Source organism: Pteronotus mesoamericanus, unplaced genomic scaffold (genome assembly GCF_021234165.1).
Source record: "Pteronotus mesoamericanus isolate MK-2021 breed Mesoamerican mustached bat unplaced genomic scaffold, CSHL_Meso_final contig_20, whole genome shotgun sequence".
NCBI lineage: Eukaryota > Metazoa > Chordata > Mammalia > Chiroptera > Mormoopidae > Pteronotus > Pteronotus mesoamericanus.
In genome coordinates this window covers 60,107,559-60,129,309 of record NW_026555085.1, presented here as the reverse complement: position 1 = coordinate 60,129,309, position 21,751 = coordinate 60,107,559, and the positions used below count along the sequence as shown (strand labels likewise).

General features: G+C 33.3%; 1 protein-coding gene across 2 annotated transcripts in view; it reads right to left on the bottom strand.

Moving 5' to 3' along the window:
• LIN28B (lin-28 homolog B) overlaps positions 1-20,837 on the bottom strand; it is a 107,472-nt gene extending 86,635 nt beyond the window's left edge. The window contains exons 1-2 of one of the 2 annotated variants that reach the window (XM_054568875.1): positions 20,801-20,837; positions 13,023-13,210 (exon numbers count right to left, since the gene is read on the bottom strand). In XM_054568875.1, coding sequence (XP_054424850.1) covers positions 13,023-13,210; positions 20,801-20,837 — 225 coding nt within the window. Of the gene's footprint in view, positions 1-13,022; positions 13,211-14,074; positions 14,085-20,800 lie in introns of those variants that run through there. The other variant, XM_054568876.1, reaches the window with a different exon arrangement.
• Between the last annotated feature and the right edge of the window lie 914 nt (positions 20,838-21,751).

Below are 21,751 nucleotides of genomic sequence, written 5' to 3'. Positions count from 1 at the left end.
TTTTCTTACTCATCTTGAAACCAACCGACCGACCGACCAACCAACCAACCAACCAACCAAACAAAAATGATTTCGTGACACTTTCTCTAAGGACGTAAATTATTAAAACATTTTTGGACCCAACAATATTGATTTATTTTCATTGTTAGCCTATTTTATGAGTCAGTTTGTAGTTAAAAAGCCTCTACACAAAAATGTTAGACACACGAAGATTATCTTATAAAGACAAATGACATAGAGTAAAATGTTTCATATACACTTTCTTTGAAAATTTAGGTAAGAACTACAAATATCAGTCACTGTTTAGAAATGATAAAAGTGCGTAACTGTCCTTTACTTTTGTTTAGAACATACTCTGTTCTTCAGTATTAGGAAAATCACTGAAAACAGCCTCTAGGAAAAGCTTAGAAGATTTAACCAAAGCGAAGTAAAGAGAGAAAAGTGAAGGACTGGATTTGATTTTGCTAACACCTAAACAAAGTAGACTTCTGTTTTCATAATGACAATATCCAGGTATACAAAAATAAATTCTAAATTAATTAAGAATAAATTTGAAAAACTGTGATATCTTCATATACATTAACCTCTTCTCAACTACATTCTTCTCCAAGGGATGACTCACTTCTGCTGAAGACAGACACTTTCTGCTGAATGATTGCTTTTTCCCGGTATCTCTGAAGCTAGGGCCTCAGGCTTCCTTCCCGAATGGGAGTGGGGGAGGGGGGAAGGAGGAGAGGAGGAGACTAAACAGAGAGACCACTTAGGGCCCTTATAATTCCTGGTGGCAGATCAAATGATAATGTTAGGGCAGGGAATAATTTGGGAACAGCCTGATGCTTTAATAACTTAGGTCATTTCTTTTTACAATTTACAGTTAAAAACTAAAAAATATATATAGAAATAATGAACTCCATTCTATTAAGCTCTCACTCTGACAACATAACCCCTTGTCTTCTGAGATTTTTCCAAAAATTGTTCAAGTTTTATAAATTTGGGTAATGGAATATATACGTTGAACATTTAATCTCATTGGAGTTCTGGTTAGTTTCAGAAATGTTAATGGTTTAACAGTGAGCAGCGTGGTCAGTACTTAATTAGACAATTTCCCAAACATTTTGGGTTAAAATTTTTAATATCAAGATATCTTTAAAAAAAAATAAATATCCAACCCTAAACTAAAGAATATGTACTGAAACAAATGTCGGTATTTACTTGGCCCTTCATTTATTTCTGTGACTTGAAAATTTATTCCTCACTTATTATGAAGTTTATTTTAGGAGAAAGAAAACCCAGAAAAGAAACCATTTATCAACTTTATATGTACAAATAAACCACATGAAAACAAGTAGCAATATCCCAAATGGTGTTACTCCCACAAATTGGACTTGTATGTTTAACTAAACACAAAGACACTTAAAAGTCATATAAATTCATTTTAAAAACTACTTTAAGGCATACAAAGAAATCTTTTGCAGGATGAAAAGAGTTATAAAAGGAAAAAACCCTCAGCTTTTCATTTTTTAGTACCAAATTTTGTTAAGGGAAAAATGATGTGGTACACAAAAAAAGCCCAACTTTTAAATATTAGGTTTATGTTAAGTTAATATTGTTATTTTAAACTCACAGTAACACTAAGATACTAAATAGATTATTTCAACAATAATTGTCAGTACTAAATACCTTGCTATCCCCATGGTAAATGGAGTATCACATATTCCAAAGGTTTAGTATCCTAAACCTTTCCCCAAAGCAAAATTTTAGTGACAAAAATAAACATCAAATAAAATAGCAATAAGTATTTAAGTTAATTAATTAAACTGAAGTTGAAATGTTCAACTGTAAAGCACATACAAAATAAATCACTTATTATAAATTTTAATGTCAATGAAAACATGGACCTGCACACTAAAGGTTTCATTACCAGATCCTCGTTACTGAAAACTGATAACCCACTGTTATTTACAGAACCTTAAGTACTTTTTCTACATATCTCAACAAATTTTTTATATTTACAAATCAAATTAACCAAGTTGTCTTGGATCAATACAAGCAAAATCACAGGATTAAATATCACTGCCCTCTAAGATCTAAGACTATGAAAATGGAAGGAACAAAGCTTTTTTATATAGCAATTGTCTGGAACATTTTATTGAAAATAACATTTTAAATAAAAATGCACACTGCATTCATATTCTGCCCTAAAAAAATGTATACTAAATTTAAAAGTAGTATTATTCTTAGAAGTCTTTTAAAACTACTTACTTGCATGAAAATACGTGCCTCCAGAAAATATAGAAAAATCACTGAGAGGATACTTCTTTTAAAACTGTTGTTTCAAATGTTTTACTTATTATATGGAGAGAGATACACTGTTTATTAAAAGGGAATTCAAATGTTTGGAAAAATAGCCAACAAAAAATTATGATAATTTTAAAGATTAAATATTTAATAGTAAATTATAGTATCATGTTTATTTCACCAAGTTAGGGCTAAATCTCATTTATCTTCATGTTATCTAGTTTCATAATGAAATATTAGTCTGATATAAATATTCTAAGAACTGGAGAGCATTTTTCCGCTAGCAGGTAGCTGCTACACTGCTTATTTTAAGGAGGTAGCACAAAAGAACAAAAAATATATATATTCAATTAAGTCCTTCCTATAGTTGCATGCAGTCTTATAAAAGGTTTTTCTTTTCTCCCTACCAGCAATTTTTCCTTGCTAAAATCATCCCAACCATTACGCCTACTTTCTTTACACTGAGTTCTGAGAAACAAGCTATGGTTCAGAAACCTCAAATGACGTTAAAAGATAACTGACCAGAAAAATAAGTAAACTGAGAAACTATCATAATGTAGATAAAAAAGATCAGTATTAATTTAAAAACCTATTTAAGTAAACTTTTTTGTCAGCTTCCTAAAAAATCAACAGTATGGATGTAAAATAAGGTATAGTGGTTCAAAACAAGTATTTTAATGCATAAAAAATGAATTAAGAGGAAGATTTCAATAAATATTTCATATAAACATAAAACTTTGATAGCTTATTCATTTTGAGATTCACTTCAGCACTATCTGTAACTAAAAGGGAAGTCACATGACTTACACAATGAAAAAGAAAGAACAGTTTTCTTTCCTTTCTACAGGAAGAAACAAAAGCTCGGTATTAGCTATCCAAGGCCAATGGGTGGGGCCTGCAAGCCAAAGGCTGTAATGGATTGAGGTTAATCTTAATGGGGGCCCCACTTTAGTCTTCTGAAAGCATCAGAAGTGTAAAAACTGCAACCCGCGCTTACAAAAAATAACAAGTATTTCATTGAAGTTAGGTTTTAGAACTAGAAAATTCTGCTGGGACATAATTCAGTTTGTAAACAATGTTGCTGCTTTTGTTGGGGTAAAATCACCTAACGATGATATCCTACACAGATACACACACCATCCCCCCGCTGGCACACAGACACTTCACAAGCTTCTTGAATAAATAGTATCCAATGACCAGGGTGATGGGTGGTCCTGAGGTCCTGAACCAGAGCTGTATACTTTTAAAGGATGCTTCGATAAGAACAAAGTGTTTTGTGTTTGTTTAAAGCTGGGTTTATATTTAAACTCTTTATACCATTATTGATACAGTTCATAAACTTGTGCTATAATTGATTCAGACAAGGTTTAAGTGTCAGCATTAATGTTGGAAATTAACCACATCAAAACAAATACTTTGTGGTTTTTTATAGATCTGATTCAAATTAACTACTTCAATTTATTTAAAAGTAATCACTACATCTCAAAAATGTAAAATCTCAATCTGAGATATTTTCATTACCAACAGGTTGCTTCTATAATACCTTATGAAATAACATGTACTGAAATAAAGTTGTCTACATCAAATAAGCTGCAATGCAATGAAAAACTTCTAAAAATAGTGAAATTAACCCATGTGGAGTCACAGTCAAGTACCAACCATTTTTTTTATACTCCAGGCTTTATTATAAATCTAATATAAAGAGATTTTTTTTTTTTTCAGAGCAGAAAGGCAGGATTTACAAGTGGCCCAAGGAAAAGATAAGCAATGAATAGTTCTGACCTCAGCTTCTCTGGCTTGATCAAGTGGGTCTTGCAACCTGAGCCAAAGGGCGCAAATTCCTCACCATTCAAATTGCTTCAATGGCATGGGGGAAGAGACAGTGAAAGGGGCAAACATGCAAATCCAACTGTCCTTAGATCTAGCATTGAACTAAAAATTTTAAAATTTTAACTACAGGGCTAAAATAAATGAGGTCAATGCTGTGCTTAAATTTCTGCTTCATAGTTTAACCAATCCTAAAAAAGGAAGCTTTTTTTCTTGGTATAATTTTAAAAAGATTTATTCATTTATTTTTTAAATATAATATACTGATTGTGTTAGGTACATGGCTCTAATATCATTTAATCTATTTAAAACAGTTGTTGAAAAGTAGAATTAGCTTCCAAGCACAAGTGTCTCCACATCATAAGGAAAACGATGTACTTTTAAAATCAAACCTTCCAAAAAAAGTTGGTAGAATTCATTCCAAGCTTTAGACGATATCAGTAATATATTAGGCATTTAAGGTGATACATATAACGAGTGTTATCAGCCTTCTGTTACAGACTCAACTAAGGATAAAAATACTTCATTTGAATGAAAAACTTTTAAAAGAATTTAGGCATTCTAATATCTGAGAACATATGACCTAGGGAATTGCTTGCAAAGCTTAAGGAAAGAAGTAACCATAAACAAACATTGCCAAAGTAAACTTAATTTTAAACTTTACATAGTCTTTATATAATATAGCACCATGAAACTGAACAAAAACCTTAAAGTTCTATTGTCAAATGAAACTTCAAAGATTTTGAAATAGAGGACACCTTTCAGATTGACTAAAGTAATAAATATAAGTGGGTTCTGATTTATAAAAGTGGACTCAAAAGGTTAAAGGAGCTGGTAAAAAATTATGTTACTATTAACACAATAAAATGATACGATTCTAAGCACTGGTAATGATGGTTTCTATGCATGAAATCTGAAAACTATTTTAGTACTGATGAGAAATCATGATATTTAGCTCAAAATTTAATTTAAAAACATTTTAAAAATTCATAGTTATCCCCAAACTAAATGTGTAGAGGTTATATAATTAGACTTTGTAAGAAGAAATTCAACAGTATATAGGAAAAATGATCCTTTCCTTTTATACCTTGTATGAAAAGAATGAGAATTGGGAAATTTTTATTAAAGTTTGCAAAAAGGAACAAAACAAAAATATCCAGCAAACTAAAGAACAGAACTCTTAAATCCATCATACGTTTTAGACTTAGTATGTGATCAATAAAACAGTTAAATAAATAAAAAAGTAACACTTTTATATGACAATAAGCCATCTTATTGACTTACACTTTTAAGAATGTTTATACAAAAACTCAGTTAAGACAGAAAGTCATTATATTTCCCCAAAGAAACATAAATATCAATAAGCCAAAATCTGCCCTGGCTCAGATGGTCAGAGTCGTCCCAGTGTACTGCAAGGTCTTAGGTTCGATTCTGGGTGAGAGCATGTGCTTAGGTTGTGGGTTCAGTCTCCCGTTGGGGTGTCTACAGGAGGCAACTGATCAGTGTTCTCGCTCACTCTTTCTCTCCACCTCACCCAAATCAGTATGTGTGACTTCTAGTGAGGAAATAAATAAACCAACAAACCAAAATAGAGTGAGTTTATACCCTGTGGAAAGTATCACAAGGATAAATGAAATTAAGATTGAAGATTAGTGAAACATATACTAATTAATCTCACTTTCACAAACACAGAAATTACTCATGTAAAGATAATTTCCAGGCAGAAATAACTAAAGAGAAACAAGCAAAACACATGAAAATGAATGTGAACTGCATTTGATAAAGCATACTAGATTGCAGCCTATATCTAACAAGATGAAGTTAAAAGGAACCAGGTCAGTTAACTAGTAATATAACATACCAATAATCATATAGGACAATTGAGCCTCTTCTTTTTAAGGTTGACTACAAATGGGCACAAGGGAACTTTCTGGGATGATTTAATGTTCTATATCATGATTGTGGTAATAGTTAAACAATTTGTCTGACTCATCTAATTGTATACTTAAATTTTGTGAATTTTATCCTATATAAATTATACCTCAATATAGATAAGGCAAAAAATAAAATAAATGACATGGGCTTACTTACTATCTTTTAAAAATTCTGACTATGATTTACATGATGAAAGTATTAGTAAAAATATAGTGCCCAAAATAAAATTAGAACTAAAACCTGGGACTGTTAAGAGTTTTAAAGTTATTTTCATGTATATTACATCAATTGATCCTTATCTTATCCCTTAAATATAGGGAGGAAAGATATTATTTACAACATTTTACCCATAAGCACACTGAAATTCTGAAGAAGAGAGTAGCCAATAGTAAGGAACCAACAAAGCAGCAGAGCTGAACCTAAACCTTCATTTCCAATCTTTGTTTCTCTCACTCTACCACACTACTTCTACTTTGTAATAACTATGTGCAACAAACATTAGTGTGCCCTTAATATCTCCCAAGCTCTGTGATAAAGCCTTTACATGTATAATAACATTTAATCTACATAATAACCTTCTACAAGATGGAAACATTTTTGTCCCTTCATTTACAGAATACTGAGATACAAAGTAACTTACTCCTCCTCCAGACATACAATAATCCAGAATTTGAATACTGATCTATTTGACCAGATCCTATACCATTATATATTATCTCACTAGGATTAATTAATTATTAATACAGCAACAGACATTAAATTATCACAGCGGGTCTATTTAAAACAATATTTTTTCCTTAACTTACACTGAAAAATATACAAAATGGACATGAACACTTGAATATACAGATAGAATATCATGGTACAACAAACTATTAAAAATATCTATGTAACAAAAATATTTCCAAGCCTCATTTTATATTCTGATATGTTAAATACCATACAACCATAATAAAAAGCTTTATAGTTCACTGTAACAGAAATTAAGTTACTAATACTACACAACATATTTTGCCCAATTTTAAAGAGAACATATAAAAGAAGATACCAATTTAATTTTCCACCATGAATATATGCCATTGAAGACAACCATGATTTTGTTGTGGCAAAGACTAGTTTCCATTTTAGTTCATTTATTCAACACATATTTGCGAGGCAGTTTATGTAATATCTTTACGACAAACTGAAAAGTTTGGTATGATTATTCCTATTTACAGCTGATTGTAGAAAGAAATATAAGACTAAATCTATCGATTATCTATAAATCTTATTTTAGATAGCATTTCCAAATTGTCGATCACTTAGATATTGAAGGATGAAGTAGAGGAGCAATCATCCGATTATGTTCCAATTTGTTGCTAGATAAAAGGTAAGATTAGTCATGATGTATCATTCGACAGAACACTCATTTAAAAAATCATTTCTAAAGGTACCCTTCTGATCTGCAATTTATTTTCTTGAATATGTTATTGTTATCAACTCTTCTGATATTAGATGTTGTAATACAAATTATTTTAGAGAAAAATAAAAATCATTTAAGTTTCTCATGAACTGTATATGTTACAATGCCATAACCTATAGCAACTATATATTGAACAAGCTAAACTTGTCACTTAAAATTCATTCAGAAATATCTCAAGGTATGAAGAATTAATAAAATAACTATTTCATCTGTTTCATACTTAACTCCGTATCAAGTCTAAATTTCCAGTTTAGTTAGAAATATCACCTTATTTGTTTAGGTTATAACTTAATTCAGAAATAAAAATACAATACCCCATATTTTAAACTAGTAACTTTTATGTCAATCATACTATCAAAAGAAGTACTTGGTTAAGATATATAAAACTATCTTAAATAATTAATGAACAAGAAGAATACAACTAAGTTCATATAATAAGGGTTCCATGCTGCTTCAAAGGAACAAAATTTTTAATGAACGACACACTTTTTAATCTACCCTGTTGAGTGCAAGTAATGTTTTAACTCCTTATGAAACCAAAGAACTCTGAAGTCAAAGATAGGTTAAAGATGTTATGCTGAATTGCCTTCATTTACTCTGAATCTTTAAAAAAAGATTCAAAAATAAAAAAGAAGAAAATATTTAAGAGTTACATCAATAATCTGCAGGAGGAAGGAAGGCTGTCTTAAATATGCACTCAATTGACATTTCATGTTTAAATTGGATGAGAATAACAACATCTTTTTAGAAGTACACAAAAAGGGGAAATAGACCAGCATTTGAAAATCAGAAGGAAAATATCCAGGATCTTTTATAAAACAAAGTCATATAAAACTTTTATTTAAATGCCTTTAAGTGTAATTAAATTTAAAGTATTTCATTAGGGATTCTTCCAAATTGGTTAACTGGACAAATCATCAGGAAAATCTGGTATGTTTAAGAACCATTTTCAAAGTATTAAAATGCATCATTTACTAACAAATAAGTTTTAACTACTTATGATCACACTTTAAAATCTCTAAGAAGTCTTTCTTTAAATAATAATGACATCTATTCTGCATGTGAGAATGTTTTCATGCCTAACTGACAAAAGTAGATATAGTTATTAAATTAGTGATGAAATACTATGGAAAGTCCTTAAACATGAACATATTGAAGTAAATCTTCACATGTTTTCATAAGTTGGGTAATTAATTAATATTAAAAACACTGAGATATGAACTTTGTATGTCCACTGAAGTGTTTGTAATACTTAAAAATCTCATATATATAAAAGTAATCAAGTATTTTCATCTTATACTATTAATAAAATGCTTCAAGTTGATCTGTTACAATAATTATTACTTCTATTTACATCACTCTGAGATGTTTTCTAAGCAAACTAATAAAAGGAACATAAAATATATAAAAATCTTTGTAATATGGACATTTGTAGCCTCCATAAAGATCAAACTACACATCAGAAATACAAAATATAAAGAAAAAAATCAGTTACTATAAAGAATTCAAAACCAAATTAGTAAAAAAATAAGCCTACTGAGTAATAGTAGCTAAATTGCAATCATTTTGAATTAGTCTTTGAAATAAATTCTTACAAAAATTGTGAAAAAAAGAACTATATTCATGTTAAGAATACAAGAATTTCAAATATAACCCAACAAGTGAAGAAATATTACTATGCAAATAAGCTTAAGAGAGGGTAATAAAAAGAATGGATTCTATTCCTCCCCTAAACAAAATAAATTTCAAATGATCATTTTATCTTCTTAGGTGAGATAATGACTTTGGAAATAAATGTCAAAACGTATGTAAGAAAAACTTACAGGATAACAAATATCAACAGGTAGTTATTGGGGGATATTGTCCTTCTCCAGAAAAGATCTCATATTTAATTACCATGAAATTCATCTAAAGTACCATCAAATATTTAAGTCCTATTAAAAGCTTAACATTTCAAAAAGTTGCCAGAGGTCTTTCCAGGTCATTTAAACATGTTATCCCACAATCTAACTGTTAATGTAAATTTTTAAAATGTATTAATAACAATAAACTGATAGGAGTATTAATTATTAGCACTTATAAATAACTGTATCCTAATTAATGAAATTCACTTAGTAGTAACCTAACCTAGACTTACAAATCTGTATTACCCATGTATACCTTTCCTTCAATTAAGACAAATCTGTTTCCCATTGGATTCGTAGGTAAGAAATTCCTACAAATTTATCTTATTAACAAACTTAATCATCAAAATGTCAATTATTAAATATTTTAAGGATCACCTCAAAGACTGTGCACTGTGACAAAACTCACAAATTACATTTCTTTTATGTTTGTAAAAATAAAATATTCATTATTGAAAGCTATCAATGTTCTGTATTGACATGTTTCAGAACACATATATATTCATTAATAGTCCATAAAAATAAGGTCATTTAAATCACAAGTTAACATTAGGAAGTCAAATGAGACTACCATTTTAAACCACCATTGGTCACACACCATCTTTAAAGAGCATAATCTCACTCTATTTACCAAACAGTCTAAAAATAGGTAAAGTACAGCACCTAAGTCATTGTTTCTTTTTAATGAGCTGGTGACATTAGAGAAACTAGAAGTTTGATTTTATTATTGCCAACAAATTTTAAATTGATTTATGTAACAATATACAAATCTACTTTAAAAAATACATATATAGTCCCATCTGCTGAGTTGTTTTTGATGTACAAGTCTTTGTAGTCAATATTTTCAAAAGAAGAAGTGTATTCTGGGTGACTTGGCATAAACTTTTAAATACTACTTTTAAAAAACTAAAATAATTTATTTTTATTTCCCAAGTACATACTATTAAAAACATGTTTCTAAATACTTAAAAAATCCAATAACATGTATTTCTGAACACTCAGAAAACACCTATGTCATATATTTAAAATGAGTAGATATTGGCTCAGGAGAACATTTAAAATTCCTAAATAGTCATGCTTATTTTTCATAACAAAAGAGTATAAAGACATAAGGGGGGGGGCAAGCCTAATTTATAATTATACATAAAACCTAGCATGCTTTCAAAAATGCTCAGACAGTAAAAATGGTAGCAAAAATAATTGAAAACTTTTAAAAGGCGTTTATAAAATTGTTCTGAATTGCAGCCTGATTGTATAAGCAAAAGAAATGCTCACATGATACCTACACATCATTTATGACCAATCTAATTGTTACTTGTAGTTGCTTGGCTAAAATCAGGATTCCTGCCTCCTTCCTAACAATCATTCATACAATTTATATGAAATTTATCTTAAGTCCCAATATAAGACAGAAATCTAAGCATGAAGATCAAGAAGCAAAAAATATAAAGCAAGTGATACCCAAGTAATTTTTCCCTTTAAAAAGATATACTTTAAAAAACAAATAATATAACCATAAAAAATCCCCTAAAATATCACTTTCTAATTTTAAAGTTAAAGATTATCACTGCCTATTTCTTTTTTACATCACAAAACACTAATACTTAAGTTTTATTGACTTTTTACATACTTCTTCCTAAGAATATATCTAGGAAGAATACAAATACACATATTTAAAGAGCATTTTTATCACGTCATTTTAATATTGTTCTTTAGTAAACACATAATGTGTAACAGAAGATTAAAGCAAGTCTTAATCAATTATTTTACACTAGAAACTGCTATCTATAAAACCTTTTCAGCAATATAATTTCTGAATTTTGTAGATACAGGAATGATCAACATATAAGCATTATATAGCTTAAATCTGGATGTCTCATGGTTCTAAACACTGAGTAACAAGATGTCTAAAATTTGAATATATTAAAGGTAAACACAGAAAACAAAATTATAACAAGGTGTGATCAAAGAAGAAAAGACCTATTTTTTTCATTCATCTATAAAACAAATTTATGAGATCGTAAAGGACAATTTAACAACCTAAAGAAGGTTCAAAGGGGGGAAAGCCAGAACCTGACAGAACTGAATCTGTCAATGATTTCAGTCAGTCAGTCTAGGGAGAAAAAAAGCAGAAAATGTGGCTTCATTTTGCAACATAAAGTAGGAGGCATAAAATTCAGTAGCCTGTCTGTCGATGTCTAGTTATACATTTAAACCCTGTTTCAATTCACAGATTATGCTGATCCTTCCACATATAAACAGCCAATAATGATGGCCAGGCCTTTAGGAAAGGAAAACACACACCACACAGCAAGGTCAGGAAGCTACCAAGCACCACAGGACAACAGATCAAAACAGAATGGTCTCATATGTTTCTACTGTTTATATAGTTAATTTGGAGATGATATTCCTTAGGGGTAAAGGAGGTTGTAAATATTACCAGGATCATGCAACATAGTATCAAATACAATATATAATTTTCATGTAGACTAAGTATTTCCTGCATGTATCCATGTCAGGCAACCTGCAGTATTTATATCCATTCAATTCTTTTTAACTTAGATGTCCTGACAAAGTAAACCTCTTTACCCTAAAATCCCTTTACTTCTATCTAAGAGTTAATTACACAGAATTTATAGTTCTTTAACTTCTTCTGATGAAACGATCAAACTTGCAAACTCTAAATCTTTTTTACTATAAAGAGATCAAGCAATGGAGAGGAGTGGATTGAAAGGGGATGAGGTATTAATTTATTCCTGTGTAAAATTTTTAAAATGAGAACCAATAATATTCTGTTTGGTATTTAGCATCTTAAAAAATTACAACACACTATAAGCAATGGTGGAAATTTACCCCCAAGTAGCAGACTAGCACATTTTAAACACACAAGCTAGAGCCGCCTCTGGCCACATGTTTTTTTGAGTTCAGTCTCTTAAAGAGACAGTGTCCTTGGACATATGCCCTACACGACACACATTTCTAAAATGTTTAATTATTAAGCATCCACTCTTTCATTTCTTCAAATACGTACTAGGTCAACAATGTTCTACTTTATTTTACTGTAAAATCAAATCATTTTGACTTACATCTACAAATGACTACCAGGAAAGTGGAGATGAAATAATAGGGAAAGCTACTTACTATAGATGCCTAAAATACGGGGACCTATAGATTTCTTTTAACAGCACACTGTTGTGTTCTGTTGTGTTGTTTTTTTTTTAACTTAAAACGATTCCCGTTTCTTCATTCATTTACCTACTCATTTAACTAGGCGTCAGCGACGGAGTACATTGTAACCGATAACACCGGAAGCTATACCACTGCAATTTCGCTGTCGAATGAAAAGAGGGAACTTGCTAATAACATCAACCAGCACCCAAGCAGTAAAATTTCAAAGATTTCATTTTCCATTTAGGAAAAATACTCAAGAAGGGGCCCATCCACATTCCCTAAAAACTGTATTAACTTGTGACTATAAGAAAGATTTTTGTCTTTCAATCTGCCTAAGGACACAGTATTGTACAGCCATTGACAAAACTACTGATCAACTCCTCCACGTGGAAGAAAGTGAAGAGAGTGGAAAAAGTTTGGCTTACTTGGTGTACGAATACATCGACTGGAATATCCAAGGGGCTTCCCTCTCGGTTTATCATGGAGATGAATCCAAATCCCATTCGCACGTTGAACCACTTACAGTGGCCAGTTCCGTGCAAAACCTGGGATTCCTCCTCTGCCTGCTCCGGCAGCTTCCCGGGCTCTTCTCCACCACCTTTGCTTGCCCCGCCTGAGTAGAACAGGACAAAAAAAAAAAAAAAAAAAAAAAAAAAAGTCAGTTAGTCTGTATTGCCATACAGTTCATGGAAAGAGGGGGGAAAAACTGTTTGAGAGCTGTGGGGGTGGGGGGGAGAGTCAGGGAGAGAAGGAAATACTAAAATGCAATTAAATAGTTGAGTCCTCCTTTTCTTCTACAGAAAATATTTAAAATGGAAAGGGTTAAAAGGGGAAGCGGGGGAGGGGGAGCCACACTGTTCTATCGATCACATCCACTTCCACGGTTCTGTACACACGTGTACTTTTTCATTTAACTCCATATTTTTGCTCACACATTACAGTACACCATGAGATACTTTACTTGCATATTGCTGATTTAACACTGATCCCATTTACAAAGAGAATTTTTCCTCAAAACTCTTCTCTCCGGCCGGCACGAGGAGGAAAGAAATCGCGAAGATGGTTAGAACTACTTTAATGCACATGCCGCAGCGAACCCAGGGTTATCTGCAATGTGCATTCCCCTCCCCCCATAACTTTAGATTAAAGTTGGGCTGGGATGGGGGAGGGGGCAGGTGTATAAAAGTTTTCTTGGGCTTACTAACTGAAACTGCGCTTAATCACACTCAAACAATTCAAACAATAGCCCCCTGAAAGCTTTTCAAGTTGTGAATCAGTGTGGGCGGTACAAAACATTTTTGGAGATCTGTAACAATAGGTTGCAGAAAGCCCCCTTGCGCGATGGGGGGTGGGGGTAATGCCCAGTATTGGGGTAAAACCAGGAAGGGGGGGACGGGCAAAGAAGGGTGGGAGAGGGGGAGGGGGAAGAGAAAGGAAGAGAGAAAATCACAGTAAAACAATAGAAAAGAAAATTAACCTTCGGCCATGTTGCCCCACGGGCTCTCTGCTCCAAACTCGTGAGATGAAAACTTTCCCTTTGCAACGGAGTGATCTTCTGCATCAATCTAACATCTTGATTTTGTGCGATCACAAATTTAGCTCGCATGGTCTAATGTGCTTTCCCTCTTTTGATTTTTTTCTCTTCTCTCTCCAGTTTCTGGCTCCCTGAGCACACGTGACTTTGTCAATTACATGCTTTCTTGCTACTAATTTCACCTCGGATCCTTAAGGGGCCGGCAAGAGGAAGAGATAACCAATCGCCATTTCATCTATGCTGACATCAAAATAATTTATGAATGAACACGAAAAACTCAAACATGTTATCTTAAAGACAATTTGGGACGCTTCTTTACGATAAATCAGAATGCTGACTCCGTGCTTTTACTTAAACACAATGGAGGGTCCTTGTGAATCGTTTAGAAAAACGGCGCAATCATATATGTGCTCACCGCGTGCCTTACAAACAAGCCAGTCCAAATAATATCATTTAGGGGGAAAAAAGCCAATTTAAATAAAGCAACTGAGGTTACGGCTTTTTCCCTCTAAGAATTCAGCTACTCGATAGCAGTAAATTGCTCTGGATGCAAATCTCATATTTAATTCAGTTTTTAGAAGAAAATGTATAATTTACAAAATATCTAATTAAACCTAATTACACCCCCCATGAAAGTTTAGATAATGATAATACACACCTACAATAAGACAAAAACACACAATTACCTGATTCTATCCTGAAATTTTTCAAATTTAAAATAAATCCGACTAGAAAAAAATCACTATCACTTCATGTAGTCAAATTGTGTTTAGGATTATAATTTCAGGACATTTTGAAAGAGGTTGGTAAGAAATTGTACTTCACAGGTTTCTCCACCATCTCTTTTCCGGGGGAGGAGATGTGATTAATGACTTCCTAAATAACAGCCCAGTTTTCCAGCCTAACATAGAGTGAACCTCAATCAGTGGCGATTGTTCCCCAAGAGCAAGACAACGTAGGGCAGGGAGGGGGAGGGGTACGCCGGGCAAGGGAGGTGAAGAGGAGCCGCCAGCAGAGGCGGCTGCAGAGCCAGAGAAAGAGGTGGGGGAGAGAAAAGCAGGCGCTGGTGGGGGAGGGGTGAAGAAAGAGAAGCAAGTGGGAGGGGAAAAAAAGGTAAATTTATATAATATTGACTAGACCCCTACATTTTGAAAGTCAACTACCAGTGAACAGAAGAGTCGAATAAGCGAAAATTTAATAACGGGTTAGGCTCCTACCGCCGTCCCTGGCCCACCCCGTTTTAAAATGCTTTCCCTTTACCTTTCAGATCCGTTCAAATGATTGCAGACTTCTAGATAAAGACACGAATATTACCGCCCTCATCGAACACTACATTCAATATTATAGATCAACTAGAAATGCCTTATTTCCTTTAAAATAAAAAACATCACCAGGTTTTGAAACATTTAAACGCACCACCACTCTTTCCCCCACCCCACCCCCATTTTCTTAAACAAGCAGTTTACTGGGAAACTGTACAGATACCACTTCCCTTAGGCACAGCTAACGAGTTGACCCTCCCCCACCAAACCCGCAATCCCCTCCGGTGTCTCCAAACAGGTCCACACTGCTAACTCTTAACACTCCTAACACTTGCACACAGACTAAAATGTAGGGATCCTGAATCCAAGAGCTTTTGAATATCCACATACAGCACCTATGTATACCTCCTCCCGATACTAAACAACTAGATATAAATTTATACTAATTGATTCAGGTCTGAAATAAATGTATGTATGTAAATATGTGCTATTTTCAGCTGTTTGTGGTGAAAGGCTTCCAGCAAGACTGATGAATTTCAAAATTTTTTTGTCTATTTATTTTGTTGTTTCTCAGGAAAGGGGACAAAGTTTTCTCGTTTACTTTGGAGGGAATAACCATGGTAGAGAGAAAAGAAAATCAGTGAAAATCAAAATAATTTTGAAAGGGTAACTCTAGTTCAAACCTCTCAAAAAATTTCTTGCTAACAAATCATTTACTAGGCATTATTTTAATAGAAATCAGTTGACTACATTGATCTATATAATGAAGTAACTTTAACAATGGCATTTCATGTTAAACTTTTCACATAATACAAAATAAAAAATACCAAAATAAGTGATGTGGCTCCTTAAAATATTTTAAATGAAAAAATTACTTTAAACCTCAACATCTGGATAACAGAAAAATAACCTGGGAAAGTATTCATGTAAATTGAAGGGGAAAGCTATTATTTATGTAAAACTAATTGTCATAAAATTCACAGACCAGTATAGTTTTGTCAATGGCACACATTTATGGTAAATGATATTTTATCTATTTTATACAATGTAGTTTTAATTACAAAATAGTTTAATAACAAAAACAGAAACAATATATAGGTAGATTCTGAATCCTTGTTTATTGGTAAATTTTATGAAATTCAAACCTGTAACACATATTAAAAGTGTGAAATGTCATAACTGAATCGCATAGGATCGTATGGTTATAAGATTCAGCCCTGCCTGATTGGGGGCCTCCAGTATTAGTGGAATTAAGGTAGGGTTCACTGGACTGGTCACTGGTGTCAGAGGTTATCGACTCATTCATTTCCTGAGGGGGACATCAGCCTTTCAAGTTGTGTAGAGGGCCTTTTCCAACCGGGAACTCTGAGAAATCCTCTAACATTCATTCACAAAGAATTTAAGGCAACTGCATCTACATACCTGGGGGAGGTAAAAGAACAGGGAAGAGAAGGGAAGAAAAGGAAGAGGAGGGAAGAAAATTGAGGAGAAAAATGAGGGAGGGAGACATGAGAAATAAATATCATTTCAGGAATATGGCACTGTCTTTCACTTAAATTCGTCTTTTTGTCCCCCAATCCCCACCTTTTGAGCCTAAGATCCGCTTATAAAACTGAACATAATCTCTTTAAGCTCATAGAATGCTTCTTTCACATAAAATGGCCCTATGAATCTCCTAGAATGCTTTCCAATTTGTCACCTTCCCGAAGTCTTCTGGTTTTAATTTTTTTCTCATTTCCTACTTGTTTTTAGTGCCAGAAAGACCTGTGCTTGACTCAAAACGCATGTTTTATACTTGTGAAAGCCAAATATTTCAGTAGGTTGATTTATCATAGTTCTTTCAAAATATCTTTAAAATGAGTTCAAGCACCTACAAAGATCATTAACGCATTGGAGGTAAAAATCAAGGAAATAACCGGTTATATATGCCCATTGGTTATCACAATCTAAGGTCTCTCCATGTAAAAAAAAAGCAAAGTGCACGTACCGTTTTTGTTTTTGTTTTTAATGCCAACAGTACAATGCAATGAGCCAAAAGAGGTGCCAGAGCCCACCGTCCTTGTTTTCCCATAAGCAATGAGTGACTTCTATCAAAGCAGAAACAATGCTTTGGTTCTTCTTAAAACTAGGAGGAGGGGCCGTGGCACTGCGGTGAGCGACTCCACCCGGACTCTCCTCCCGGCAAATAAGGCGGGGGGTCTGCTGCCCCAGCGATGCCTTCACAGCCCTGTAATTTCACGCGCAGTCCGAGCCCCGGGGTCGCCGAGACCCCCAGCCAGCGGATCTCCCCTTCCCCTCCACCTCCGGCCGGCACTTCCTCTCCCCTCTCTCTCCAGGCACCTTTCCCTTTATTCAGCACATCACCACCTCCTCTCTAGAAGCGGAGCCCTTCCTAGGGCTAATGATTTCTCCCTAATTAATGGGTTTTTACGTTTGTCCTCCGTCCCACTCCCACCCCAGAAAACCAAACAAAGGAAAAACCTATGCCTTCACCCTCTGGAAGCAACACTTGGCGCAGTCTACTACTTTTACTGCATTTCCAGACATATCACTTATAATTTGATCTCTTTATCTGTGAGATGTCAGAGTCTTGGGAATCAAAGATAAGTGAAGAGGGAAAGAATTGGGAGAACCTGGGAAAAATGACCACTACCTCCCCCCGCCCCCCCACCAGGCCTTGCCTAAAATGGAGAGGTCTTCAGACTGCTGGCGCCGGTACTTTAGGGCAGCCACGAAAACATCGAAAACATCTCTGTGTGCCTTCGGAGGGTCAGAAAAAGCCCTCGTCCGGGAATGGGGTGGGGTGGGGGGCGGCTGGGAGACGATTTTAGGGAACCCGCTTTCGGGACTCGTGGAAAGAGGTTTCCAATCCAAAAGCTGCACCTCGGGCAAACTGTTCCCGATCCCTCCCACTGCGGTTTCAACAAACTACTTGGCAAATAACTTTCTTGAAATTCTTACAATATGGAATCACTTGAAAGGAGTACTCTGCTGGGTGCCTTGGTCTTATAATAAAGGCACTTGAGAATACGGGGGCATTTTGTTTTTGTTTTCAAAAAGCAAAATTCCGTTCTCATTTAATTTCCTTATCTGGAAGCAAAACGCTTTGGCTTAACACAATTGTTCCAATTTGAGAATCTTTACACAGTGTTAAATCTCTTTAAATTTTTTTCCTTAAAGATCTTCTTAACACATTTTCCCAGGTACAATTAAATGAAATTATGAAAAAACAATAACTGATTAGCATATATTTTAAATTTTCCAAATTGCTTTCATGCTTCAAAAAAAACCCACAATAAACTTTTGCAAATGTTTCCTTCTTTTGGATCAGTTATGTTTGAGCAAAGTATTTAGAGCAATAAAAACTAAATCAGAAGGACATTATTTTAGGAGCACCATTTTGTAGAAAATTTCCTTAAAAAAACTGAAATAGCAAAAAAATCCTGTTTTACTACCATACTCCTCCAGTGAAAAGGGAAAATAAAAATTTGTATTACAATTCCCAAATATCTTATGAACTGTGCTCAACAAATATTTCCTTAAATGATTTTAATCAGAACAGAAATGGGTTAGAAAAACCATTTTGTAACAAGCACTACATTATTTTGCCCGGAATTGCACAAAACTTCATGTTTTATTTGAAAAATGAGTCAGTATTTTTCACTTGTATGAGTCAAATATGTATGCTCCATAATTTAAAGATCTTTTTCCAGTAAATATTGAATCTGTAGAAATGACACTATGAAGTGTAAACATGTAATTCTTTCCCCTCCAAAGCAATGAAAGTTGGTTCTTTATAACTTAATCTCATCAAAACAAATCACTGAAATAAAAGTATGGACTGTTTTCCCATGTATTTATTTTAATATTTTCACTTTGGGTTTATTTGGGAGAAGGGCAGGTGGATGGAAAATGGGAAGGAGAAGAACAGGGGGGGAGTAAAAGATGAGGGAAGTGGAAAGAAATCTTCAGGCTTTAAAGCTGCCTGTGTGAGAAGCCAATCTGTGGAGACAGAGCATATAGCTAGACTAGAAGCTAGAGTTATAGTCCCACGTGCTGACCTTGCTAATCACTAAGCTTCTCTGGGCCACAGTTACCTCATCTGCAAAGAAGGAGACTGGACCAATCGAAGTTCAAGTATTTCAGCTTAAATGTAATCGCTGGAAATAATCTTTCTTTTTGGTGAAAGTGGAACCTCTCCCAAACAACCCCTTTTTAATCACAAGGAAACACAGACATGAAACTTTATTGCAGTCACTTAACACATTGGTGTTAACATTATTTCCCAACAGAAAAGAAAAAGGTATCTGGACTGTCTCCAGTTTGCCCCCACAAAAACCACAATCTACAGTAATCAAAAACTAGTTGGTAAATTAAAATATTGTAGCATCTTTTCAGTCTTCTTTTTCATGATACTCATTAGAGCATCATCTCCATGTCAAAGGATTCACTCTAGAAAAAAGGAAAGTGTTTGTCAAATGGCAATGCCTATCAATGGTTTCCTCATTCAACTTTTTGATCCCTACTATTTTCATCTTGCTACCTAAAATCTTAAATTTGAGAAGCTTAATGACAGAATAACATCTTTTTACTTGTACTTATTTAATGATCATAAACCTTGTCATATCACAGCTTTTAAATGTTTTCATAGTAGTATTAGTCAAGAGTAGAGCCAAGATATTAAATTCAAAGTGTAAGCCAGAGTAGTACATTATCAAATAAAAATAGTTGCTGAAAATAGTGTTGTAAGTTTTAGTGAACTTAATTTAAGAAAATATTTATGTATAAAAAATCTAGGTTTTATAATACATCTAAATAAATGAAAAGATGTATACAAAAAGGTCTAGGTTTAAAATGTTAAACGTTCAAATGACTCATTTTTGCAGCATAATGAAAAAACATACAAATTCATGAGAATCCAAATAAATGGAGCTTCCTTAAATTAGCAAAATTCCCTAATTCTCTGAAAAGTGCCTATTAAATTGTGCTATTCATGTTGTGACAAATTATTTGAAAACAGCACCAAGTCTCTATCTTTAAATTAATTCAACCTATATTTGTGTCTATTTTGCTATGGTCATTTCAAAAATGAACAAGTTACAAATACTCTTCATTCAGCTACATAAACATGTCAATATCTATTCTCAATTTTGCTTCAGTTATAGAAAAAAGAATCACAAAACCCAATACTGCTAAAATCAGGAGGAAAAGGAGTTAATTAGAAGATTTCATCTGTGTATTCTGGGGGGAGCATCAGTTTATAGATGGGGTAATCTGGAATTCAATAGGATGGTACCCATCTTGCCAAAGTGAATTCCTGAAGGTTGTCATGTTTCCTTATATGCCTCTAGTGATCTTTTCAAACACTTGTTAAGTAAAATATTTAATTAAAAAAAAAAAGACTAACCTGGGGCTGATGAAACCTGGTTGAATGGCCTCATCATCTTCTGAAGAACCTAAAACCAGAAAGTTCAAGTTAGTACTACATTAATTGTCTATTTAATTGCCTCTTCTTCAGCTTAATAGATCATTAGAAAGCAATAAAATGCCTAGGTTTTGACTCTGAGAAGTCAAACTTAAGACTCACCTAGCAAAATTATATAACCAATTGGCATAATACTTGCCTTACATTCCTATTAAAGGATACTGGTTTAAATAACATTTTAAAGACCATTACGATGTAGTCAAAGATCCTGATTTCATGAACAATGCAATTAAATTTTTTAAAAATATACTTAGTATTACATGTAATTCAAGAATTCCATTCTATTTTAAAAACACAGTTAAGAACCAACCTAACCCACAATATAGTTCTTCTTGATAAACTTATTTGATTATTCTCTTCAGATATATTTTAAAACATAAGTCATGAGAATCTAATTGTGGTACCTACCCCATTGATATTAGATCTATTACATTCATATACTCTTTGCAAAAAAGTTAATGGTAATTAATTTAACCGTTAAGTATATTTAATTAAAGGTACTTATTATGCATTAATCCAGATTTTTAAAAGGAACAACAGTTCTTGTTTAAAACATGAGTAAACACTGACTTTTCTAACATATCTTCTGGCAGATGTCACAATACAATAAAACTTGCACTAAGGAGCTCACAAAGTAGTGAAGTACAACAATTGGAAGAGAAACTCCTGATGGCCACTGAATTATCATTTTTATCTTTAGGTCAGAGTTAAGGTTTAGAAAATAATTTGAACATGCATCCAGTCACCTACTACCACCTAGGGTTATCTTTGTTTCTTTAACTCGGTTTTACATCCTGTATTTACTACATCAACTCACACAAAACAAGCCATTATGTACAAATTCTTGAAGTTGCAATCTAATTTTCTTCTCAA